The sequence below is a fragment of the Schistocerca gregaria genome, chromosome 6 (genome assembly GCF_023897955.1).
Source record: "Schistocerca gregaria isolate iqSchGreg1 chromosome 6, iqSchGreg1.2, whole genome shotgun sequence".
NCBI classification, from domain to species: Eukaryota; Metazoa; Arthropoda; class Insecta; order Orthoptera; family Acrididae; genus Schistocerca; species Schistocerca gregaria.
This window is the reverse complement of record NC_064925.1, coordinates 541959036-541986498: the sequence shown is the minus strand read 5'-3', so window position 1 is coordinate 541986498 and position 27463 is coordinate 541959036. Positions and strand designations below refer to the sequence as shown.

Genomic DNA, 27463 nt, shown 5'->3' with positions numbered 1-27463 from the left:
CATGGCTTGTAGAAAATAAAGTAACTCTAAATCACAGTAAGACTCAGTTTTTACAGTTTCTAACATGAAATTCAACAAAACCTGACATTTTAATTTCGCAGAATGGGCATATGATTAGTGAAACTGAACAGTTCAAATTTCTAGGTGTTCAAAACAAAGATTCCAAGACTTACCAAGCGGGAAAGCGCCGGCAGACAGGCACATGAACAAAACACACAAACACACACACAGAATTACGAGCTTTCGCAACTGGCAGTTGCTTCGTCAGGAAAGAGGGAAGGAGAGGGAAAAATGAAAGGATGTGGGTTTTAAGGGAGAGGGTAAGGAGTCATTCCAATCCCAGGAGCGGAAAGACTTCCCTTATGGGAAAAAAAGGACAAGTGTACACTCGCACACACACACACATATCCATCCGCACATACACAGACACAAGCAGACATATTGAAATATTAATACTGCCATTTTTACTATTCGAATGGTATCAGAAGTGAGTGATCGTTCAACACGAAAATTAGTTTACTTTGCTTATTTTCATTTGCTATTGTCGTATAGTATTATATTTTGGGGTAACTCTTCTCATTCTAAGAGGATATTTTTTGCTCAGAAATTGGCGGTTCGGACAATAAGTGGTGTTAGTTCACGAACCTCTTGTCGGCCTCTGTTCACGAGTCTGGGTATTTTGACTTTGGCCTCTCACTACGTATATTCCTTATTGTTGTTTATTATTACCAATATTAGTTTATTCCCAAGAATAAGCAGCTTTCACTTGTCAGAAATCGAACTTGTATTTGGATCGGACTTCCTTAACTCTTGTGCAAAAAGGTGTGCAGTATACTGCTGCACCCATTTTCAATAAACTGCCACTCAAATTCAAAAAACTTAGCCGTAATCCACTCGCTTTCAAATTGAAACTGAAGAGTTTCCTCATGGGTCACTCCTTCTATTCTGTCGACGAATTCCTTGAAAAATTAAGCTGATTTTTATTGTATTTCTGATAGCATTTACTTAAACTTGCGGACTGACTTTTAAGCTTCACGAGCAATCTGTTATTACGTTTATGTTGTAATTTCATGTACTGACACATTCCATGACTTTGGAGATTTGCGTCTCAATTTGGTCCTACGGAACTTCACAAGTAAATAAAATAACCTCAACAACTTCTCCCCCATTCACTTAATCAGAGCCACCCTTGAAGTTGACCTCTATCACAAGGATGGCTGCATCTGTACTTTTGTCCATATCAACTTACTAACCAACAGAAATACTTCAACTTCATCAACTGCCACACATTCCATACCAATAAATCACTTCCATACAGCTTAACCACCCATAGTTCCTCTTCAAATAAACTGTGATTTTCACTGAGGTTCTCACAGTGTGAAATTAGCCTCCAAAAATTTTACAGAAACTCCTGTCTGGTGCCTTGTCCTGCAGTCACATTACCACCTCCCACACATCCACTGTACAGCCACAACAGAGCATTCACTTTGTGCCTCAGTACCACCCATAATTGGAGCAACTAATTCACGTTTTCCACTAGGATTTCAACCACCTCCTATCATTCCCTGCAATGTGGAATATCCTACCTACTACCCTTCTCACTCCTCACATGATGATATTCTGCCACCCACTGTACATATGCAATGTCCTTATCCATCTCTACTTCATCACTGCTCCTAACCTCATGTCTCATGGCTCAAATCATAGCAGTAGACTGAGAGACATACATCTTACCACCACTACCTACCCTAGTACAGTCACAGTCATCTTGACCCCTGCAAAGGCAGGGCTACTTGTCACAATAGTCATGTGATCTATAAACTAATTAACAACCACTGTGCTGATTTCCACATGGTCATGACATCTAATAAGCTGTCTGTCCGCATAGATGGTCACTGACAAACTGTGGCCAAGAGACAGCTGGACCACCCGGCTGCTGAACATGCTGCCCAGCAGAATGTGACTCACTTCAATGACTGCTTCACAGCCAATGCCATCTGGATCTTTCTCCTACCAACACCAAATTTTCTGAATTGCACAGGTGTAACTCTTCCTGTAATATATCCTATGTTCCCCTAACCCCTCTGACACCTTTGCTAGTCACTGTCCTCCACCTACCTGTCCCCTTTCCTGCTCCCACTCTAACGTTACACAGTCTTCTATTCTCCGAATGCTTCCTCTTAGTCTTTTTCCCCTTCTGTCCTCCTCTCCTTTTCCACTCCATTTCTGTCCTCCTTTTTCCCCTTCTGTACTCCTCTCCTTTTCCACTCCATTCCTGTCCTCCCCTCCCCCCCCCCCCTTCCCTCACTACTCAAACCTCTGGGGTGCACTTAGCAGCTCTACCATGTTCCCATCACATCCCTGCAGTCTCCCACAAGCGCAACTGCACCTTCCCCCACCCTCAACCTTCTATCGTTCCCACTTCCCCCCTAATACTTATCACATTTATTGTGCAAAGAATGGGTAAGGACCACTTTCCCAAGTCTTCTGGAATCTTTTCAGTTTCCCATATTTCTTCATGAATGATTTAAACGTTAGTTGCAATTTTTGGTTGAGACTATTTAATTACTTCAGCTGTAATAAAGTCTTCTCCACTGACTTTTTTGAAGTGTTTCACAGTTCTGATTATTGCTGAGACCTGCTTCACCATTTTCATCTGTGAAATAAATACTTTGAGCTTAATAGCCCTTTAGATGATATTTCAAACAGGTACAAATTGTGGGAGTTATTTTCAACAAAGCTGTTTTGTATGTCAAGAAGTTGTGACTTCTGTAAAGATTGTTGTGCGCCCTTAATTACTCTTGCTCTTTCTTTCCTTTGCTTTTTAAATTCATGAATGTGCTCTATCTTCCCAGAACGTTTTCATTTTTTCCACTGTTGTTCTTTCTGTGACTGCTTTTTCACAGGTTTCATTCCATCAGTTTTTCTTCTTCATTTTTGTTGATTCAAAGACTGATTTCTTTGGCTAATTCTTCTCATTTATCTGTTGTAGCTATTTTAATTTTTCTTGAAAATGTTTTGATGTCTTTTTTATGTTGTTGGTCCTGATTTTGTCATATTTCCCAATTTTCCTATCTTCTTTTGGTTTTTATTGGGGAGAAGTTTCAGTTTAATTTTAGACAGGTAATGATCAGAGTCAAATTCCATATTTCTTATTACTTTTAGTTTCATGATTTCTTTAATATTGCTTTGGGAACCAGTCATGTTATATATCTTTAACTCCCGTAGTATTGTATTTGGAGATATCCTTCTTTATTATTTTTCTTGGTAGTTTTTTGAAGGAACTTGACATCAACTTCAGCTAAAAATTTTTACAAAGATTAACTAGACTTTTGACATTCTTGTTCTTTCTTTTATGGGTAGGATACTCTCCTACTATCTTTTGAAAAGTTTTTTTCTCTCCCAATTTGTGTGTTAAAAAAACCCCTGTTGTATCAAAACATTCCAAAAGTTTCCAGAACGTTTCTACTTTACTCGGATTTTTCTTATTGTCACCATTAATTGGAGCCTGGCAATCATTGCATTTCACTGTGAGACCAGAGAGTCTTTCTGGATTGTATTTGAATTCTATAGCATTATCTACTAAATTTTTATGAATATGGGAGGCAGTACCGAGTATTAGCATGGCTGTCATAATTTTTATTGCTGGTTCACCATTAAAAATTCCGTGGTTTTTGGTTTCTGTGAAATTTCCATCTAAAACTCGTGTACCTTGTACTGCTTGATTTTGTATTTGATGCTTCTCTAAGAGAATGTCAAGTTCTTTCTATTTACTAATTTTTAGTAATGAGTTTACATTCAAGGTGCCTGTCAAGAATTTCCTTTCAAACTTGAGTTTCTAAGGATACCAAGGATGCTCTGACTTACAGGTAACAGCAGATTTTTGGACTCCCCAGAATTCTATTCCCAATGCATTGCAAAAAGCAATGGTAGATTCCTCTTTAGAGTTACCACCTGGGCTAGTGCTTACTTTTAGCAGACTTTCCAGTCTGCAGTTGAAATTGTGCATTGTGCATGGTAGGATATAAGTTCCAATATAAGATCATACTGTTGATCTGAAATGATTACACAGGCCAACAATGGAAAACCTTTTTGCTGAAAATACCCTATTCTTATGTTTTTTAAGGTGGGAAATCCAAATATAATACTTAAAAAACTGTATCACTCACCATTTCATCAAATTTTACAGTTAAATTTATTAAATTAAGCGATTTTTTAAAGAATTTAACAGCTTTCATATGGTTAAAATACTTTAAAAACAAGGTGTTGTGATGTCGATAGTTCATATCAACCATGAAACTTAATATCTGTGAACTCTTTTAAGTGCTCTGTCAAGCCTCCATCTTTATGTTAGTCAGCTCTTATGTCTGCTTGTGTCTGTGTATGTATGGATGGATGTGTGTGTGTGTGTGTGTGTGTGTGTGTGTGTGTGTGTGTGTGCGCGTGCGCGAGTATATACCTATCCTTTTTTCCCCCTAAGGTAAGTCTTTCTGCTCCCGGGATTGGAATGACTCCTTACCCTCTCCCTTAAAACCCACATCCTTTCATCTTTCCTTTTCCTTCCCTCTTTCCTGACGAAGCAGCCGCCGGTTGCGAAAGCTCGAAATTCTGTGTGTGTGTTTGTGTGTTTTATTTATTGGGCCTATCTACCGGCGCTTTCCCGCTTGGTAAGTCTTGGAATCTTTGTTTTTAATATATTAGTCAGCTCTTTGTTATACTTCATTCTGTATGGATGCAGTGTCAAGTGTAAATATATATGAGCTACGTTGATAGACACACAAACACACACACACAAAATTTCAAGCTTTAGCAACCCACGGTTGCTTCATCAGGAAAGAGGGAAGGAGAGGGAAAGACGAAAGGATGTGGGTGCTTGTGTCTCTATATGTGTCTGTATATGTGTGGAAGGGGTATGTGTGTGTGTGTGTGTGTGTGTGTGTGTGTGTGTGTGTGTGTGTGTGTGTGTGTGTGTGTGTGTGTATATATGTCCTTTTTTCCCCCTAAGGTATGTCTTTCCGCTCCTGGGATTGGAATGACTCCTTACCCTTTCCCTTAACACCCACATCCTTTCGTCTTTCCCTCTCCTTCCCTCTTTCCTGATGAAGCAACCGTGGGTTGCAAAAGCTTGAATTTTGTGTGTGTGTTTGTGTTTGTTTGTGTGTCTATCAACATACCAACACTTTCGTTTGGTACGTTACATCATCATTGTTTTTAGATATATTTTTCCCACTTGGAATGTTTCCCTTTATTATATATATGAGCTACGACATATATGGGAATTAAGTTTTCTGTATCCCGATTACCGATCCCGTTCCCATGGTCTTGACCCCACAGTTCGTTCGTGTTTTGTCTTCCGCGCTCATGTTTATGCAACAGGTTATATGCACTATGCAATGACCACACCAAACAATGCCTTGTTCGATGATGTGGAAGCACAACTCTTCTCACAGAGTTTCGTTGTTTCTTCGCCAACGGTGTATTCACCATTTATGCACAGTAATTCGCGTTATCAACCAATGCCTTGTGCTAACCTCATTAGTTTTCAACGGTTGACAACTACGCCATTAGAGCGAACAATATACTCAGGCTTCACATCACCAGATTATGCCCATCTGACAGTAAAATGTGAACTGAACAATATTTCGAATTGTGTCTCTTCAAATTGAGTATTTCAAGAACAAAGTGATCTCCATTCGAACATGTGTTTAGCCACTCACCGGCATGCTACATCAGTTACTGTCAGGCCATGTGCAACACCGCCATTACTACAAATTGCACCGGATACATTCTGTGCATCTGGAATTCCAGTTGTGTCCAATTCACATTTACATGCACAATTCAGTGTTTTGCATTACATGAACCCCTTACCTTGCCTCAGTGACCTGCCACATCCACTACAGGCATGTTTTGCATCAGATAGTTTCCACACAGGTGGCATTCTCAACCCCCCCCACCCCCACCCCCACTTGCGGGGGTCACCATTTCCTGTCACTCAGTCGCCTGCGCTTCCACAGCACCACCTTTGTCTGCCGTGGCCAGTCTCTCACCCTGTTCTAGAAGTGCTTCGTTTCCATCCAGCATTCGTCACTCGTGGTCTAGTTTCCGGGCCCCTCTCATGTGCCGTTCATCCGCCCGTTTCCACAGTACCGCCTGTGCCTGCCGTGCTTTCTTTTCATGACACACAATCAACTATGCCAACTGCCACTACTACAGATTCGCTCACCTGGTTTAAATCCGACTGTACCACGCCGGCCTCTGACTTAACCTCAGTTCAGCAGCTACTCCAGGAGACACTGAAGCCACTGTCATCACCCCCTCCTGGCCTCGTCTGCTTCTCCTGGCAGCATCAGCTCACTCTCTCCGCTGTCTGAGTACTCCAGGATTACCCACACACTTTACATACTGGTCTGTTTACTCGAACAAATCAACAAGGACAAGCTGCCCCCCACTGTCACAGTCTCCAACTCCTCCTCAGCCTGTTCACCCTTTCTGCTGGTACCACAAAGTGTTCTGCGATGACGCCAAGAAGTGCAGGTTGCCATGCTGACACCCAAATGCCGACCGCAGGAACTAAGATAGTTTCCTGCAGGAAACCTAACAGGTGTCCTCTTACATTTCATTCTGTTCACTCGTCCGCCCGGCCGAGTGGTCATCTCTATGTGACTGATATTGCGGCAGGTCGAGCTTTTCTGATCGACACTGATGCTGACATGCCGATCATACCTGTTTCGATGGCTCCACCCACTTCTTCACAGACGAAGTCACTTCTATGAGCTGTCAACGTGTCGATGTCACCTACCTCAGGCTCAGTAAAGATTACGGTGACCCCATCTCCTTCTCTACATTTTCCATGGACATTCTACATTGCGACATCCATGAACTGATCCTCGGTATGGATTTTTTGTCTCTTTACGAACTATCTCCGAACGTCATACAGGGTGCAGTGCTCCACCATCCTACGAACACTCACATACCATGCACCCACACCTATGTCCAACGCTCTGTGTCCACTGCAGCATACGATATCATATGCGAGTGCTCCGCCCTCGTGGGCAACATTGTGACCTGCATTACCAACCTACTGTCAGAATACGACTCGGCAACACAACTCTGCCAGGACAACGAGAAGCTGAAACAACGCACCGCATCCACTTACAGTGAGCTCATCATGGCTTGTGCAGCTGCAGTCCATGACGCTGCCACATAAACAAGATTGCTTGGCCGAGCTTAGCTTGAACTCTCACCTGGTTAGTCCACAAACTTTACTTGCGTGTGAAGTTCCAACCCCCTCCCCCCCCCCCCTCCCCCTCCCTGTCGCTCTCACATCATCCATTGCCAAGTATTTCAAACAGTGGTGCTAATTACAGACGTGTGCACATTGCGACCACGCCCACCTCTCGGACAACTGCCGCGCCTTTTGATAAACATTCCCCCTCTCTCACTCACCGGCCACATGACCCAGCGGCCATTATGGCCCCACGTGTATGCCAGCACTGCTCTTGCCCGTGCTGGTTGTCCAGTGGAAGGTTAACAGCGGACAGTCAACGCCCGTTCCCCTTCGCTTGGCGCTGCACACACACCCATCCCCTCCACACAAGTGCACGCCACGCTCCAGTGAGACATGTGACTTTCGTGCTACCTTTTTCCACTTGCGCTAATGGCTACTGCTCGTCGCGCCCTACTCTTCTGAGGATTCGGTGCCAGGACATTAACCAATCCCATGTCCAGTTCTCAGTTTCTTCCGTCACTAATGGAACGACACACAAGATAGTTACCACTTTCAGCCCTCCTATTAGGCATAAGGTCTGACTCCTCAACCCTGTCAAGTTCCGCATGGCCTGGCAGCAGATTAATGAACTTTTGGCAGCAGGTATCCTGCAACCTACAGACAGCAACTGGTCTTCACCAATCCACCTTGTCCCCAAACACGACAGATGTGCGGCAATTACAGATGCTTGAACGCTCGTACCATCATGGACCCAGTGCCGAACCTCAATGACTTCACTCAAATGTTATCTGACGCCACAATTTCCAGTGTTATTGACTGTAAATGCTCCTACCACCAGATTCCTGTGGCACCGGAAGACATTCCTCCAATGGCTATTATCACATAACTCGATTTATTCCAATAGCACTTCATGCCATTCGGCCTAAAGAACGTGGTGCAAACGTGGCAACTTTCATTGACTCTATCTTGCGACAGTTCAAGTTTTGCTTTGCTTATCTGGACGACATCCTCGTTTTCATCAGCTCAGTGGAGGAACATGAAAATCATCTATCTACAGTCCTCCAGACCTTGAACTCTAGTGGTGTTGAGGTCAACAAAGACAAGTTTCAGTTGCACCAGGCGTCAGTCTCCTTCCTAGGTTACACAGTATCCACTGACGGGATACAGCCTCCCAAATCTCGTGTGCAGGCTATCATGTCTCTGCCGCCCCTGGCTACTTACAAAGAGCTACACCATTTCCTTGGCAGCATCAATTACTGTCGTCGCCACCTGCCTTCTGCTGCCGCTGTTCAGGCACTCATCACAGACGCTCTATCAGACAAACAAACTTCCGGAATCAATCCCATCTCATGGACTGCTCTGATGCTAGAGGCTTTCAAGGCTAAGAGACTTCATTAGCTCATGCTGTGACACTTGCCTACCCTGACCCCTCGGCCGAGTTATTTATCACTACGGATGCCAGCGACATCACAGTGGGGGCAGTGTTGCAACAACGCAAGGGGGACACGGTTTCTCCCCTTAATTTCTTCTCCAAGAGGCTATCTATGATTCAGAGAAAATTTTCGGCATTCAATAGAGAGCTCCTTGCTGTTTACGAGGCAATCAATCATTTCCACCCCGACGTCGAGGGATGATCGTTTTTCAGCCTCACTGATCACAAACCACTAGCAGAAGTGTTCTGCAATCCACCTGAGGATCCACCCCCTGATGTAACCACCACTTTTGACCTGGTTTCTCAATTCACAACTTCACAACGTACACCCGTTACGTCAAGGGTGCAGATAATGTCGCTGCGGATTTCTTTTCGGGGATGAGTGCGGTTTCCCGCATCGTTGATCTTTCCGATCTGGCCTCCCTCCAAGCTTCGATGAAGATTCTCATGCTCTCCTACGAGACCCACAAACATCACTTGTTTTCATAAAGGCTAAATTCCCTGGCGTTTCTGACGAGATGTGGTGTGATTCTTTGACTGGCACCCTACGCCCTTTGCTCCCACCCGGGCTGTGGCTACAGGTTTTTGACACCCTGCATAACCTAACCCACCCAGGGATTTGAGCTACCACACGTCTCATCTCAGAATGTTTTTTTTTGGAGGAATATCAAACAGGACTGTCAAACCTGGGCACGCAGCTGCATCGCTTGCCAGCGCAAGATCAGCCGCCACACCTCCCCGTCTCTGGGCAAGTTCGACATTCCCGCAGGACGATTCAATCACATACGTATTGATCTGATCGGGCCTCTTCCTCCTTCGGAGGGCCTTAGATATATCTTATCAACTATCGACCATTTGTCTTGCTGGGTCGAGGCTGTCCGCCTCCCCAACATTACTGCTGATATGGTAGGCAAGGCTTTCATTGGCTCATGGATTGCTCATTTTGGGTGTCCAACCACAATGACCACTGATCAGGATCTACAGTTCAAGTCCTCTCTTTTCACCATCCTCTGCAATATCTGTGGTATTAAAGAAAATACACACTACTGCCTGTCACCCACAAAGCAATGCATTGGTGGAGAGATGGCACCGCACCCTCAAGATGGCCCTTCAATGCCGCGATTGTCTCTGGTCAGAAGCTCTCCCATGAGTGCTACTTGGTCTACACTCAACCTATAAACTTGACCTACAGGGGACTATATCCGAATTTGTTTTCGGCGAGAATCCTATCCTACCGGGGGAACTTGTGCTTCCCCAGTTTAGCAAGGATCTTCCCCCCTCGCCAGATTTCACTAGCCGACTGCGCGTGCATTTTCAACAAACGCGTTTGCATCCACCCATCAGTCACTCACTGCCCAAGACTTCATTCCCATCTCACTCTCCGACTGCTCCCACGTCATGCTGCGTGATGATGTGGTTAGTCAATCTCTTCAACCTCCTTATCTCGGCCCCTACTAGGTCCTGCGGCAGGGGGACATGACTTTTGATATCATGATTAAAGACTGCACACACAGTTTTTCTGCATTGTCTGAAACCAGCTTTCGTCAACCCTGATGGTCTCACACCGCCGCAGTTGGACTCTGCGTATGATCCATCCTTGATCGAGAATGAAGATGTGCTCCCATCAGCCTCACCGCACATCTCTTCTTCCGAAGACTGTTGCCACTGTTCGCTGGTTTCCTGACCTTGCCGCCTGTTTCACCCTGTGCAGGTTTCGCGCCCTCACCTCCAACATGGAAAACACACACCTACTATCAGTTTGTCGTGCAGCGTGCTTCTGCACCAAGTGAACGACATTTCTATAGTGACGTTCGATGACCGAGTGCTCATTCTTTTGACAGATACCGAGGTCCCGCCATCAGATGGTCCCATACACGTCAACATTGTACACAACAAGTTGATCGTCGGTAAAGCAGATGCCAGACTGAGATTCATTGGAAGAATCCTAAGGAAATGCAATCCGACAACAAAGGAAGTAGGTTACAGTACGCTTGTTCGCCCAATGCTTGAATACTGCTCAGCTCTGTGGGATCCGCACCAGGTAGGGTTGATAGAAGAGATAGAGAAGATCCAACGGAGAGCAGCGCGCTTCGTTACAGGATCATTTAGTAATTGCGAAAGCGTTACGGAGATGATAGATAAACTCCAGTGGAAGACTCTGCAGGAGAGACGCTCAGTAGCTCGGTACGGGCTTTTGTTGAAGTTTCGAGAACATACCTTCACCGAAGAGTCAAGCAGTATATTGCTCCCTCCTACGTATATCTCGCGAAGAGACCATGAGGATAAAATCAGAGAGATTAGAGCCCACACAGAAGCATACCGACAGTCCTTCTTTCCACGTACAATACGAGACTGGAATAGAAGGGAGAACCGATAGAGGTACTCAGGGTACCCTCCGCCACACACCGTCAGGTGGCTTGCGGAGTACGGATGTAGATGTAGTAGAACCTCACACTCCCGCGTGAGTATGACTGAGCATCTGTATGTGCTTTCATTTCTACGAATGGCTTGATCCACTTATGGGCCACACACGCCTCCACTACACCATCGACCACTCTGCCCACTTACTCCTAAGCTGGCCGCCGTCTCATCCAGCCATGGTGGCTGGCTGACTATGAGACTATGAAGTGGACCTGCCTCTCGCCGCTGCACAACCCACCTCATTCGAGATGGAATTACCTGTTGTGCGCCTGCCTAAACGCACTATTTCCACCGATGTCAATGCCCGCACGTCATCACCCTTGGACATCTACATCTGTAGTACTCCTTACTGTGGGGCGGGGAGGGCGGGGGGGGGGGGGGGGGGGGGGGGATGTCAATAGTTTGTATTGACCATGAAACTTAATATCTGTGAACTCTTTGTGCGCTGTTGAACCTCCATCTTAAACTTCATTTTATTCAGTTCTTTGTTATACTTCATTCTGTACAGACGCAGTGCCAAGTGTAAAAATATACAAGCTGTGACATATATGGGAATTAAGTTTTCTATATCCCGATTACTGATCTAATTCCCGTAGTGTAATGAATGTAGATGATTTTGGTAACACTGCTGAAAACATTTACTGGCAAGAAAAAGGTTGATTCTATTTTTGTGTTAAGAGGTGGTGCTTTGTTTACTGTCAACCTAACCTCACTGTCCCGTTTCCTGTACATGTGCTCAGTACAATGTCTAATCGTGGTTGTAAATACTCTGCTGACAGTTTGAGTTATATTTGTGGTGAAATTGTGATTAAAAGACATCAAAGAATTACAGACTTTGTGAAAAAGGTTTATCTATCATACTTTGCATCTAAACTTGGTGATCAAGATAAATCTTGGGAACCGCATAAGGTATGTTATGTGTGTGTTGAAATCTGAGAAAATGTTCCAAAAAGGAGGAAAAAGCATTTAGATTTGCTGTTCCTATGATATGAAGGGAGCCAAGAAATCATTCTGATGATTGATACTTTTGCAGTGTTGATATTACTGGTCATAATTCGAAAAACAAGAAGGTAATAAGCTGCCCTAACCTTCTGTGCACCATCCGACCAGTAGGGTATGGTGTAGATTTGGTGGTTCCTGAACCACCAGATGATTTAAATTCTATTCCAACAGAAGCATTTTCTGATGTGCAATGTGATTTAGATGAACCAGATAATGATGAATTCCACTGTAATGCAGAAAGTCTAGAGCTCAAATTGTTTGCTCAGACTGATCTTAAATATTTGGTCAGGGATCTGGGCTTAACAAAAGAAAAAGCTGAATTGCTTGGCTCTAGAGTAAAAGAAAAGAACTTATTGGAACCACCTAATAGATGTGTAGGAAGAGAGAGCAGCAATTTTCCAATTTTTTTCAGCAAGAAGGTGATTTAGTGTACTGCTGAGACATTCCCGGTCTGATGAATGAGTTTGGTGTTGAATACAAAAAGGAAGACTGAAGGCTGTTTATTGATCCATCCGAAACTAGTTTCCAGGCTGTTTTATTACACTATGGTAACATGTATGTATTTATACCTGTTAAACATTCTGTACGTATGAAAGAAAGCTATGAACATCTAGAAATAGTGCTAAGTAAAATAGGCTATTCTGCTCACAGTTGGATGATATGTGGCGATCTAAAAGTAACATGCATGCTCCTTGGTCAGCAAGGTGGCTTTACCAAATGTCCATGTTTCTTGTGTGTATGGGATCGTAGGGCTAGGGATCAATGTTGGTGCAAAGGGAACTGGCCTGTGAGGCAGTCTTTAAAACCTGGTGAAAAGAACATTCTATGCAAAAACCTTGTAGATCCAAAAAAACGTGCTCCTACCACTTCTGCATATAAAGTTAGGCCTAATGAAACAGTTTGTAGAGGGTTTGCCTAAAGATGGGCCATGGTTTAAGCATCTCTGCCAAAAGTTTCCACACCTTTCAGAAGCTAAACTAAAAGAAGGCGTCTTTGTCGGATCTGACGTCAGAAAATTTATGTTTGATGTTAAATTTGAATCCACAATGACCTTGAATGAGAAAGAAGCACGGGTATTATTGAAGTGAGTCATTACAAAGTTCTTAGGACATAGCTACAATGTTAAAGAAGTTTAAAACTTAAGGATTTTTCACGAGTCTGAAAGTTCACTTTTTGAACAGTCACCTTGATTACTTCCCAGACAATATAGGAGATGTTAGTGAGGAGCAAGAAGAGCGTTTTCACCAGGACATTAAAGTGATGGAAAAATGCTACCAAGGCCACTGGGACACCAACATGATGGGGGACTACTGTTGGCCACTTCACCGAGAAGTTCAGCAAGTGACTCATCATAGTAAAAGTGACACAAGAAGCCTCAAAGAAAAAAGAGAAAGAAAATACAAATCAATTCCAGCTGACAAGTGAAACCTCTACTAATGCATATCATTGTTTTAAGTAGCTTACTATAAATACAAACCATGCCTATGTTGTAACAAAGCGGTTCATTAATTTCCCCATTTACTGTATAGCATAAGATTTTTATACTATATAATAAAAAGCATATTGCTCGAAAACTATGGGTGATACAACAAAACTAAGACTAGATTTGGATTCAGGTCATAAAAATCTATAAAGATCAGCTGTCAAAGAAAAAAAAATATATTTAAAAATTTTCTTTGGCTTGTGTTATTTTTCGTTTTTTTCCCATTAGGTTGTTCTGGTCTTTCTCTGCCATTGGGAGCTAGGATTCCTCTTCCACCTTTGAGACTGTTAACTGGGTTTCACCTGCAATGTAGGCAGGGGCCCTCATAGGGTGCTATTATCTGGAGCCAGATGGATCCAGGCCTTCTTCTTCTCCTTTTTTTTTTAAAAAAAAATGAGGAGTTACTCCTCGCCTCCTCCTTCCTCATCACTTGCAAAATAACGCCTTGGGCTTGGGACCAGCAGTATTATTATTGTTATTAGCATGTCCCCATTCATTTAGAATATAGTTACTTCCTATGTTTATTGAGATTAAGTAGCACTAAGAAGGCAACTTATTGATTGAATCTAAAGGAAAAGGGAAGTTGCTGTAGTATTTGCTTACTGCAACAAAACACAAAAACTAAAGAACTGGAATAGTTTAAATTAATTTTGCCAATGTGTCATGAGTGACGAGATGTTAGTCCAGCCTCAGAGGCCTGAGACATGGTCATGTGTGTGTGTGTGTGTGTGTGTGTGTTGTGCTTGCATGAATGTGTGTGTGTTTTCTATATCGGAAGAAGGCATTTTGACTGAAAGTTATGTTTATAGGAATCTTTTTATTTCACTTGTCTGCAACCAAGCATGTTCTCTATAAGTTGGGTAGCAATCTATCCTTTTATTATATCATTGTTACTCCTTCCTGGATTTACCATTGTTTGAAAGACAGAACTTGGTATATAAATATGTTATCTTGGTTAAAACTTGACTATGATTATTATTTATTTTCTGTTTTATTTGTTTACTTTTCAGCTGAAATTTGAGGACGATCTTCGAATTACCACCATGTTCTCAGCAGAAGGTGAGAGTGTTGAGCTTAACCCATTTATGTATCCAGTGGGGAATGTGGAAGATTGGTTGCTGAAAGTAAGTATATATTTGAATACTTCTCCATATTGTATAGTTCAGATATGTGAAATTTGTTTTTAGTATCCATCTCTTACCCAGACAAATTAGCCGTGTGTGTTTAATGATTGGATGCATTAGCGCTTCACAGTGGTTGTTTTTGCCTTCTGCCATGGGTCTTATGTACATAGCATGTATAGGACATTACTGTCTGTCTCAGAAGACAGTATGTTTGATTGGTCTGATTCATTACTTCATTCAGAAATTATCTGAGCATAAAAGTGTGTTTCTGAAATCTTAATTCCCACTATTTTTCCAGGAAAGTTTTTGTACTTCTTTCAGTCTCATGTTGTTTCATAAACCTGTCTGTAGAGGATGTTACCGTAAATCAGACAGTATTTCTGCTGAAACTATCTAGCAGATCAAATATGTATGCCAGACTGGGACTTCAACCTGTGACCTTTGCTTCTGTGGTTAAGAGCTCTAGCATCTAAGTGATGCAAGCACAACTCTCAATCCCCACACTTCTGCCAGTATTTTATCTCCTACACATCCAGCATATCTGTGTGTGCACCATCATGCTTTAAACAGAGACATACACACCGTGAAAGACATAAGGCCCCAGGTTCAAGTCCAGGTTCAGCACACAGTTTTTTTTTTTCTAGCAGGAAGTTCCAAAGCAGCACAAACTGCACTGCAGAATGAAAATCCATTCCAGTATTTCTATTGTGTATGTTGTGTTGCAAATATGTGTTTTACTTTCCTCTTATATTAACCACAATGGCATGCTCATGAATGACCAACTGGAAATTGCAAATATTTTTAATGAATATTTTTCTTCTGTAGTGGAAGCCACAAATGACAAACATAAAAACATGCACTACACTTTTAAAGGTAATAAATGTGACCATATATATATATATATATATATATATATATATATATATATATATATATATATATATATATGCTTGTGTCTGTGTATGTGCGGATGGATATGTGTGTGTGTGTGCGAGTGTACACCTGTCCTTTTTTTCCCCTAAGGGAAGTCTTTCCGCTCCCGGGATTGGAATGACTCCTTACCCTCTCCCTTAAAACCCACACCCTTTCATTTTTCCCTCTCCTTCCTTCCTTCCTGACGAAGCAACTGCCAGTTGCGAAAGCTCGTAATTCTGTGTGTGTGTTTGTGTGTTTTGTTCATGTGCCTGTCTGCCGGCGCTTTCCCGCTTGGTAAGTCTTGGAATCTTTATTTTTAATATATTTTTCCCATGTGGAAGTTTCTTTCTGTTATATATATATATATATATATATATATATATAAAACAGAAAGAACACACACACACACACACACACACACACACACACACACACACACACACACACACACATATCCACACACGCGGATGTGCGGATGGATATGTGTGTGTGCGAGTGTACACCTGTCCTTTTTTTCCCCTAAGGGAAGTCTTTCTGCTCCCGGGATTGGAATGACTCCTTACCCTCTCCCTTAAAACCCACATCCTTTCATTTTTCCCTCTCCTTCCCTCTTTCCTGACGAAGCAACTGCCAGTTGCGAAAGCTCGTAATTCTGTGTGTGTGTTTGTGTGTTTTGTTCATGTGCCTGTCTGCCGGCGCTTTCCCGCTTGGTAAGTCTTGGAATCTTTGTTTTTAATATATATATATATATATATAAAACAGAAAGAAACTTCCACATGGGAAAAATATATTAAAAACAAAGATTCCAAGACTTACCAAGCGGGAAAGCGCCGGCAGACAGGCACATGAACAAAACACACAAACACACACACAGAATTACAAGCTTTCGCAACTGGCAGTTGCTTCGTCAGGAAAGAGGGAAGGAGAGGGAAAAATGAAAGGATGTGGGTTTTAAGGGAGAGGGTAAGGAGTCATTCCAATCCCGGGAGCGGAAAGACTTCCCTTAGGGGAAAAAAAGGACAGGTGTACACTCGCACACACACACACATATCCATCCGTACATACACAGACACAAGCAGACATATGTCTGCTTGTGTCTGTGTATGTACGGATGGATATGTGTGTGTGTGTGCGAGTGTACACCTGTCCTTTTTTTCCCCTAAGGGAAGTCTTTCCGCTCCCGGGATTGGAATGACTCCTTACCCTCTCCCTTAAAACCCACATCCTTTCATTTTTCCCTCTCCTTCCCTCTTTCCTGACGAAGCAACTGCCAGTTGCGAAAGCTTGTAATTCTGTGTGTGTGTTTGTGTGTTTTGTTCATGTGCCTGTCTGCCGGCGCTTTCCCGCTTGGTAAGTCTTGGAATCTTTGTTTTTAATATATATATATATATATATATATATATATATATATATATATATATATATATATATATATATATATATATATATATATATATATATATATATCCCCCACAAACTGTGCAGAAATAATGGGCATCATTAACTCTCTAAACCCCCCAAATCAGCTGGGCATGATGGCCTAAATACTAATGTTTTAAAAGCCTGTAGCCAAATTGTCTCTGTACCTCTGTCTGCAGCAGTCAACAATATAATAGAATCAGGCACCTTTCCAGACAGACTAAAGATAGCACAGGTAACACCCATTTTTAAGAAAGGTGACAACAACAAGATAGAAAACCACAGACCAGTCTCAATCCTTCCTGCCTTTTCCAAAATAGTTGAGATAGTTATATTCAACAGGATAATAAACTTTCTTAACAAACACAACCTGATGTTCAAAAATCAAAATGGATTCCTAAAAGGTAAATCAACTAGCACTACAGTTGCTCAACTAATTGAAGAGGTGTTAGGGGGTATCAAAAGCAAGGAACATGTGAACATGTGGCAAGTGTATACCTAGACCTGGAAAAAGCCTTTGATTGTGTGAACATTGACATCCTATTAGACAAGCTATGGAACATGGGCATTAGAGGCGCTGCTTATGACCTAATAAAGTGTTATATCAGCAATAGAAAACAGTTCTTCTACTTAAAATGGAAAGTGGTGCCTACAAATCAGAGATCGCATGCATAAAATATGGTGTGCACCATGGCTCGGTGTTGGGCCCCCTTCTGTTCTTGATCTATGTAAATGATATTAAATACTGTACTATAAATTCCAAACTTTGTAAGCCGATGACACGTCCATTGTATGTAAATAGGAATCATGTAATGAACTAGAGGCCGAGTGTAATAATGTGACAAAAGAAATTGTTCAGTTTTTTAATAAAAGCCACTTAAATGTAAGCACCAGTAAAGCATGTTTCATGGTGTTTAACAAAACTAGTTTGAATAATGAAATTAAATTATAAATGGGCAACGAATTGGTAAAGAAAGAGTCTAGTGTAAAATTCCTTGGCATAACAATCCAAAGCAACCTGAAATGGGAAACACATATTGACTCCCTAGAAACTAAGTTGTCAAAAAAATATATTTGCAATCAGTACTATTAACAAGTTCTGTAGAGACACCATAGTCCTAAAGACTGCATACCATGCTCTTTTCTCCTCTCACTTGAACTACGGTATTGAAATTTGGGGGGCAACAACCAAAGCTAATCTAGATAAGCTACTCATTCTTCAAAAAAGGGGTGTGAGAATAATCTGTGGAGCAAAATATAGGGAATCTTGTCGCAACTTGTTTCCAAAAACAGAGGTGTTAGCTGTTATAAACATATACATTCTAAAAGCAATATTGCTTGTGAAAAGACTGCATCCAAACACTTATTCAGATTTACACCAGTACAATACTAGAAATAAAGAAAGATTTTAAATTGGCAGCCACAGAACAGCACTTTACGAAAAGGGACCTCAGTACGCATGTATAAAATTAGTTAATGCACTGCCTAGTGCAGTCATGGCTCTTCCTACGATTAAACTGAAACATCAGCTTAAGAAATTTTTAGTAAAACACCCTTTCTACACATTAGAAGAGTACCATACTTATTTGAAGAACAACAAATGCTTTGTGAAATTATGTGAATAGAAATCAGTAAACATCTTATTGTAATTTTTTTGTAAATCAATTACATATTAAGAAGAATGTGTCTTGTGTATTGTACAAATAACTTTAATCATTACTGTTTCTTTGTACATGTGCAGTGTGCTATTCGATGTTGAATAAAGCTATTATTATTATTATTATTATTATTAAGTTTGTTAAATTAATTGCATATGATACTTCCTTAGTCAAAATAACTGCTACTACCCCCTCTTATGATTGTGTACATGTACATTTATACTGTGCAGCAATTTGTCTAATGCGTGTGGTATGATAGTTTGGCTTCGAGACTAGTAGACAATTTAGAAGTATGGATAGGGTCCACTGTTTAAGTCTCCTGTGATGCAGCTTGCTTCTATTAAAAATGCATTTTGGTAGATATGCCTGCTATGTAATAGATAACCTTCATAAATAAGCATAGAATAGGAGGGATTCTGTTTTTCTTTTCGTATACTGCCATCCAATCAACTAGCAGCCCTGCTTGTACAGTTTATTGTTTTTACTTGCACATTATTTTTGTGTTAGGTTGCTTCACTTGCATGTAGCATCCTTTGTTAAAACTGCTTCATGATTTTATTATTGCTGAAAGATCATATTCTTCAACAGATTAAAGTGACACATTCACTATAAAAGCCATACAGGGCCTGAACAAACAATGCAAAGTCCAAGTTGTAATATCAACAGTATTATGAAAAGGATTGATTGCTATGCACCAAAAGGACGACATGGTGAGTATCAATCTTTCCTTTTCATAATGTTGGTGATATTCCAACCTGGACTTCACATGTTTGATTTTGCATAACAGACTTTCTTCCTTTCCCACAACCCAGTGATACTTTCCTTTGTTACTTTTCACCGAAGTATCACTCCACTCAGTGTCCAAACCACAAATGCTCTGACATCCAAGCCATAATGTATCAAGAGTCTCGTCCACGCACAACGCATGGCTACACAATTATAGAGGTAGAAGAACTACATAGATAACAAAAAATTGATAGTAAAGATAAAAAGTACACAAAAATCACTAAATTCTTAAATGCATTAGGCAAAGCTGCAGTCTGTTCTCATAACTGTTCAACATGCACATAGAACGTGCAGTAATTGAATGCAAAAAATACCATACAAGTATCAGAATAAATGGAGAAAGAATACAGATGTTTAGGTCTGTGGGTGCTGTAACTATGATAGCTCCAGATGCTTCAAGGAATCACAAGTAGTAAACATTAAAATTAGAGCAAATAAAATGAAACAATATCATACAAATACTTGGGAAGCAAGGTAAATGAAAATATAAAAAAACATAGATGATATAAACAGAGACTTAGATATGCAAAAGCAGTATTCCTTAATAAAAGAAATGCTTTATTCTAACAACATGAATATTGAAGCAAAGAAAAAGATGAGCAGATTATGCCTTTGAAACATAAATAATGTTCAAAAATGAAATGGAATATCTTGAAACATTTGATGTATGGTGATGGTGATGCCTGCTAAAGATGAAATTGGCCAGACATAACAACCAACCAGAAAGTCCTGCAAAGAATTGCAAAGAAAGGTCATTTAGGAGAACAATAGAACACATAAGACAAGAGTGGAGTCACAATGCAGGAGTCTCTAATTGTGATGAAAACATGAAGTTAGCTTGTAGTAAATCCAGTTAGAGAACTGGCAACCAACTGAAATATTGATGAAGAAGAAAATTTAAACATATTACTGTCGAAGGAGCCTTGGAAGAATTTTTCACATTTTTGCTGTGTCCTCTAACATATGTACTAGCAAGATAAAGATGGAAGATCTGGAAATTGATATGGCAATATTTTTGCTGTTTCATATGATGTTATTTATAACACAAATTCTTTTTGGTAGGTCCCATAATTCCAGTAAACTGCCTTCATCCAAGAAAGCTACAGGGTATTACGTTCCATTTGTATCAGTATTGTTAAAATATCACAAGGATAGATTAAGATACTTCATGTGATTCACATAAAAATGATTTTGCATTGTTCCTTGCTCATTGTTCACTTCTATTACTTTCTGGCTTTACAGTGCTCACTCATGATCTGCTCCAACACATACCACATCTTGTCCACTCAGTGAGTACATACCATTGTTTTGTGGTCTTCAGTTTGAAGACTAGTTTGATGCATCCTGTGCATGCCTCATCACATCTGCATAACTTCACCAACACTAATTTGAATGTGCGTACTTTACTGAGAACTTCACCCCCCATACATCCTTCCATTATCAAATTGACGAGTTCTTGAAGCTTCAGAATGTGTTCTATCAACTGAGCCATTCGTTTAGTCAAATAGCAATAAATTTCAATTTTTCACAATTTGTTACAGTACCACCTCTTTGTTTTTCGATCAACCCATGTAAACTTCAGCATTCTCCTGTAGCACCACATTTCAAAAGCTTCTGTTCTGTTCTTGCCTGAACAGCTTATAGTTGTGATTTCACTTCTGTTGGGGTACACTCTTGACAAATATCCTGAGAAAGACTTTCTAGCTCTTAAATTTATATTAGAGGTTAAAAATTACTTTTTTAAAAAATATTTTCAAATTCTTTTCTTGCTGTTGTCAGTATGCAGTTTATATCGTCTATACTTCAGCCATCATCAGTTATTGTGCTGCCTCAGAAGCAAAACTGATCTACCACTTGTAGTTTCTCATTTCCTTATCGATTTCTCTCAGCATCAACAGTTTTAATTCAGTTTAATTACTGTTTTGATATTTATCTTATAATCTCTTTTCAAGACACTGTTAATTTTCCTCAGCTGTTCTTCCAAACCCTGTACCATCTTTGACAGGATTACGGTACCATTGCCAAACCTTAAAGTTTTTATTTTTCCTCCATGGACTTTTTAATTCTCTTTCCAAATTTCTCTTTTGTTTCCTTTGTTGCTTGCACAATTTGCAGGTTGAATAACATCAAAGACAGTCTACAATTCTGTCTCACTTCCTTCTCAACACTTCTTTATCTGAATTTAATTTCATGGTGCAGTATACTCCATTACTGCCACTGGAATCAACCTTTAACATTTGTTTGTTCCTGTATCTAATTTCATCAGGCATATGGCATTGCATTAACCGCACATTGGTATGATTCCTCATGAAAATCCTGAGCTGGTTGGAGGAGCTTGCCCATAATGCTTCAAATGTTCTCAGTTAGGGAGAGATATGGTAACCTTGCTGGCCAAGGTTGAGTTTGGCAAGCACAAAGACAAGCAGTAGAAACTCTCGCCACGTGCAGGTGAGATCATCTTGCTCAAATGTAAGCCCATTACGGCTTGCCATGAAGGGCAACAAAATGGCATAATATGGTTGACTTATTGCTGTGCTGTGAGGAGGCCACGGGTGACAACCACGCAGGAACTAGTATGAAAAGAAATGTCACCTCACACCTGGTTGTCGGGTCATATGACAGGCTACAGTCAAGTTGACATCCCATAACTGTCTGGTGTGTTGCTAAGACACATCTTCATTGGACCTTGGGACTCAGTTCAAAGTGGGACTCAGCAGTGAAGACAATTCTACTTCAGTCAATGAGTTTCCAGGCTTAAGACGTGTGTGGAGACCACCTGGACAGCTATGAGATACCAACCTGACTGTCACCTGACATATGGTCTGAGAACCAGGAGTGATTGTGTGGGTTGCCATTTCTTTTCATAGTAGGACTCCTTTGGTTGCCATCTGTGGCACCCTTACAGAACAGCGGTATGTCAGTCATATTCTATACCCTTCATGGCAAGTCTTGCTGGGCTTACATTTCAGCAAAAATAATGTCCACATGCACACAGCAAATTTCTTCTACAGTTTGTCTTCATGCTTGTCAAATCCTACCTTGGCCAGCAAGGTTGCCAGATCTCTCTTCCCAATGGAGAATGTTTGGAGCATTATGGGCAGGACCCTCCAACCATCTCAGGATTTTGATGCCTTAATATGCCAGGTGGACACAATTTGGCATTACATTCCTCAGGAGTACATCTAAAAGCTAACAATGCCAAGCCAAATAACTGCTTCCATATCGGCCAGAGGTGGACCAGTGCATTATTGACTTGTTCAGTTTGTGAAGATTTTTCTCTGGAGTAAATCACACTCTTCTTCTGTACATGTGCATCACATCTACCGATTTCTGACCCATTCAGATAATTCCTTTATGGTGCATATTTTTTTTCTCTCACTCTGCTCTCACCCCTCTCTCCCTCGCCCCCATCCCCCCTCACTGTATTTCCATTGTGACTTCTGTAAAGCAATGTACACTCAGTTGCAAAAGTATTCGGACAGTGGGAAGTTTCCCAATGAGTTCTCGAGAAACACTGACTATGAAACCCAGACATATTTATTAGCAATATATATGCATAACAACATTATTTACAAAAGAATTATTGTATTATTTCGTTTACAAAACATAAGTAACAGAAAAATTAACAACAAAAATGAAACATTCTGCACACCCTGCTGCTACAAAAGTATTCGGACACTGCCCAATAAATGTTCATAAGTTGTACGATGAAAATGTCAATACCTTGTGGGTCCACCTTTCATTTTCCACACTTCCTCCAATCTACTAGACATACTTTCCACTAGTTTTTTCATGAAATCTGGGCCTATATTTGCCCATTCTTGGTGCAGTTTCTCTTTCAAGGTCTCTTTCATGTAGATGTTGTCTGCACAGAGGGTCTGTTTCAATTTATCCCACAAATGTTTGATTGAGTTAAGGCCTGGTGATTAGGAAGGGAGGTGCAATACTTTCGGGCAATTGAAGAGCAACCACATTTGTACAATATGTGCGGTATGCTTGGGATCATTATCTTGATAAAAATGAAAGTTGTTCACAATACCTAGATGTCGTGCACTCTGCTTCAAATGTCCTCGCAGTGTATTCAAATACGCTTCCTTGTTCATTGTATCGTCAATGAACACTAAATCACCCACACCATTGCCGGACATGCATCCCCACTCCGTGATGCTCCCACCTCCAAACTTTACTGTTGGTTTGAGGTTCTTGGGATTCAGCTCTTCATTGGTCTTTCGCCACACGTTTGCCTTTCTGTCGCTTTGTTATAATGTAAATTTACATTCGTTGCAAAATATCACCTGATTCCACCAAGCCTGATCATATTCGTTGTATTCCATCGCAAACTACATACGTTTCCTCTGGTTCGTGATAAATCTATCTTTCATAGTTACAAGATAAGAACACATTCATATATACAAAAGTAAATTGCTAGTATACTGTATGACATGACTATTCTCATTTGCTTAACTCTTTTCAAAGGTTGAAGAAATTATGAAGAACACAGTCCGCTTAACTCTGGGAGCTTCCCTGAAGGAAATTAATGAAAAGGATCGCAATCAATGGGTTCTTGAGTGGCCTGGTCAAGTAGTTATTGCTGGTTCTCAAACACACTGGACAGAAGGTGTTGAGAAAAGTGTTCTTAATAACTGCTTAGCAGATTACTATGGCAGTATGCTGAAGCAGGTGACCACAATGCAGTACTGCATGGATGTAAAATAAATATGAAAGGGTTTCAAAACTCTAGATTTGCTTTTATACACTATGAAGCAGTTTCACTATATAACACCTTGTATTGAAACTCACTTGCTGCCTCTGTCATTCTCTCTCTTCCTCTGTCTTCTTTTTCACTTTTGTCTTGTATCTTTGGTTAAAATGATGCTAACTTTCTAAAAATTAACTTCATTTCTTAAAGGACTCACATATATGAAGCCAGAAATGTTTATGACCTAACTTAGTTGCATTCTCTGTTTTTCTTAGTAGTGTAATGTATCTATTTTCTGTAAGTCACCTTACAGCATGCCAGAGGGTAGACCTATGATTTAGCTTTATTTCTGTTCCAATGTAGGAACATGAGAAGAGTTCAAATTACTCTGATTTTTCCATCATAGTCATTTCGCTAGCTGTATGTAGTAGATAAGTTACCTCACTATTCTTTTAATCTAGGAACAGTGACTTAACTCTTGAATTCATCCAATACTTTCAACCATTTTCTATCTTTTGCTGGAATTATTTGACTGATTATATGAACCTATGTATCCGTATGAACTGTAGATTAAAACTGAAGGCATTGCAAAAAGGTGGGAATTTAAGGAGATGGGATCTGAATAAACAGAGAGAACCAGAGGTCTTCACAGTAAATGATGACAGCCAGAACAGATGCAGGATAAATATTTATTAAAATTCTTGAATTAGAGGTTGTAGGTAATTTCAGAGAGAGCATTAGGGAATGATTGACAAGAATGGGGTAAAGAAATACAATAGAAGAAGAAGGGGTAGCTTTGAGAGATACAAACACTCAAAAATGAGATTGACAGGAAGTGCAAAATGGCTAATCGGGGATGGCCAGAGGACAAATGTAAGTATATCACTAGGGGTAAGATACATACTGCCTACTGGAAAATTAAAGAGACCTTCGGAGAATAGAGAACCACTTGTATGAATATCAGGAGCTCAGATGGAAAACCATTTCTAAGCAAAGAAGGGAAGGCAGAAAGGTGGAAGGAGTTATAAAGGCACTATACAAGGGCAATGTACTTGCGGGAAATATTATGAAAATGGAAGAGTATGTGGATGAAAATGAAATGGTAGGTATGATACTGCTTGCAGCACTGAAAGACCTAAGTCAAAACAAGGCCTTGGAGTAGACAACAGTCCATTAGAACTACTGATAGCCTTGGGAGAACCAGCCATGACAAAACTCTACCATCTGGTGAGCAAGATATATGAGACAGGCGAAACACCCTCAGACTTCAAGAAGAATATAATAATTCCAATTCCAAAGAAAGCAAGTGTTGACAGGTGTTAAAATTACCGAACTGTCAGTTTAATAAGCCACAGCTGCAAAATACTAACACGAATTCTTTACAGACGAATGGAAAAACCGGTGGAAGCCAATCTAGGGGAAGATTAATTTGGATTCCATACAAATGTTGGAACATGTGAGGTAATACTGAACCTACAACTTACTGTAGAAGACAGATTAAGGAAAGGCAAATCTACGTTTCTTTTATTTGTAGACTTAGAGTAAGCTTTTGACAATGTTGAATGGAATACTGTCTTTCAAATTCTGAACGTGGCTGGGGTAAAATACAGGGAGCAACAGGCTATTTACAATTTGTACAGAAACCAGATGGCAGTTATGAATTGAGGGGCACAAAAGAAATGCAGTGGTTGAGAAGGGAATGAGACAGGGTTGTAGCCTATATCCAATGTTATTCAATCTGTGTATTGAGCAAGCATTAAAGGACGCAAATGAAAAATTTTCAGTAGGAATTAAAATTTATGGCGAAGAATTAAGAACTTTGAGGTTTGCTGATGACATTGTAATTCTGTTAGATAGAGCAAAGGACCTGCAAGAGCAGTCAGTTGAATGGAATGGGCAGGGTTTTGAAAGGTAGATATAAGATGAACATAAGCAAAAGCAAAATGAGGATAATGGAATGTAGTTGAATTAAATCAGGTGATGCTGAGGGAATTAGATTAGGAAATGAGACACTTAAAGTAGTAGATGAATTTTGCTATTTTGGGAGCAAAATAACTGATGATGGTCAAAGTAGAGAGAATATAAAATGTAGACTGGCAGTGGCAAGGAAAGCATTTCTGAAGGAGAGAAATTTGTTAACATTGAGTATTGATTTAAGTGTCAGGAATTTTTTCCTGAAAGTATTTGTATGGAGTGTAGTCATGTATAGAAGTGAAATGTTGATGATAAATAGTTTAGAAAAGAAGACAATAGAACCTTTCGAAATGTGGTGCTACACAAGACTGCTGAAGATTAGATGGGTAGATCATGTAACTAATGAGGAGGCACTGAATAGAATTGGAGAGAAGTGGAATTTGTAGCATAACTTGACTAGAAGAAGGGTTGATTGGTAGGACACATTCTGAGGCATCAAGGGATCATCAATTTGTTACTCGGGGAAGCATGGATGGTAAAAATCATAGCAGAAGACCAAGGCATGAATACACTAAACAGATTCAGAAGGATGTAGGTTGTGGTAATTAGTCGGATATGAAGAAGCTTGCACAGGATAGAGTAACGTGGAGAGCTGCATCTAGCCAGTCTCTGGACTGAAGACTACAATAATAACAATGTATCCTCACATGTAATAAGTCGGAGAATATTCCTTTCTTCATTTGGGTAGCACTGTAGATTAAAACTTGTTGGTTGTGCGTTAGGACATGGACCTTCAGGTGATCAGTACTTCATGCCAACACTGGCAGCTGACACTCAGCATAGAGAAATGCAGTTAAAATTATTACTGACAAATCACTGAAGTCAGACTTAACTGTGAAATTTGCACTTATGTCCACCAGGAAGAACTTAAGATGGAACAAACATATACATCAAATTGTTAGGAAAGCTGATACTGGAGTAGGAATCATTGGTAAAACTGTGATTTCCTAGGAATGGAGAGGTCACATGCAAAACACATTAGGAGTGAGTGGGTAGAGAATTAGGTTTAGGGATTAGTTTCTCATCGACAGCAAAGTCATTTGAGAATGTTGTTCTTGAGTATTGTTCATCAGTGCAGGATAGCTACCAAGTTGAATTAAAGGAAGATGAATTGAGAGCTGCACAATTAGTTATGTGTTCAGTCTATGCAAGTGTCACAGTTTTCTACAGGAAATATATTATGCACAAAATGAAAAAAAAAAAAAAAAAAAAAAATCAGTGTTGTACATTCCAGGATGATGCAAGAAATAATTTACTGTTTTCACCTCATGCAATATGTAATCACCATGATGAAAAATTCAGAGAATTTTGATTTACATGAG

The 27463-nt window shown here is 40.5% G+C and overlaps 1 protein-coding gene across 1 annotated transcript in view; it reads left to right on the top strand.

The window, feature by feature from the left end:
• LOC126278931 (dynein axonemal heavy chain 1-like) overlaps window positions 1-27463 on the top strand; it is an 825957-nt gene that overhangs the window by 267899 nt on the left and 530595 nt on the right. Inside the window, 2 exon segments of the mRNA XM_049979209.1 lie at window positions 14577-14690; window positions 23945-24148. Coding sequence (XP_049835166.1) covers window positions 14577-14690; window positions 23945-24148 — 318 coding nt within the window.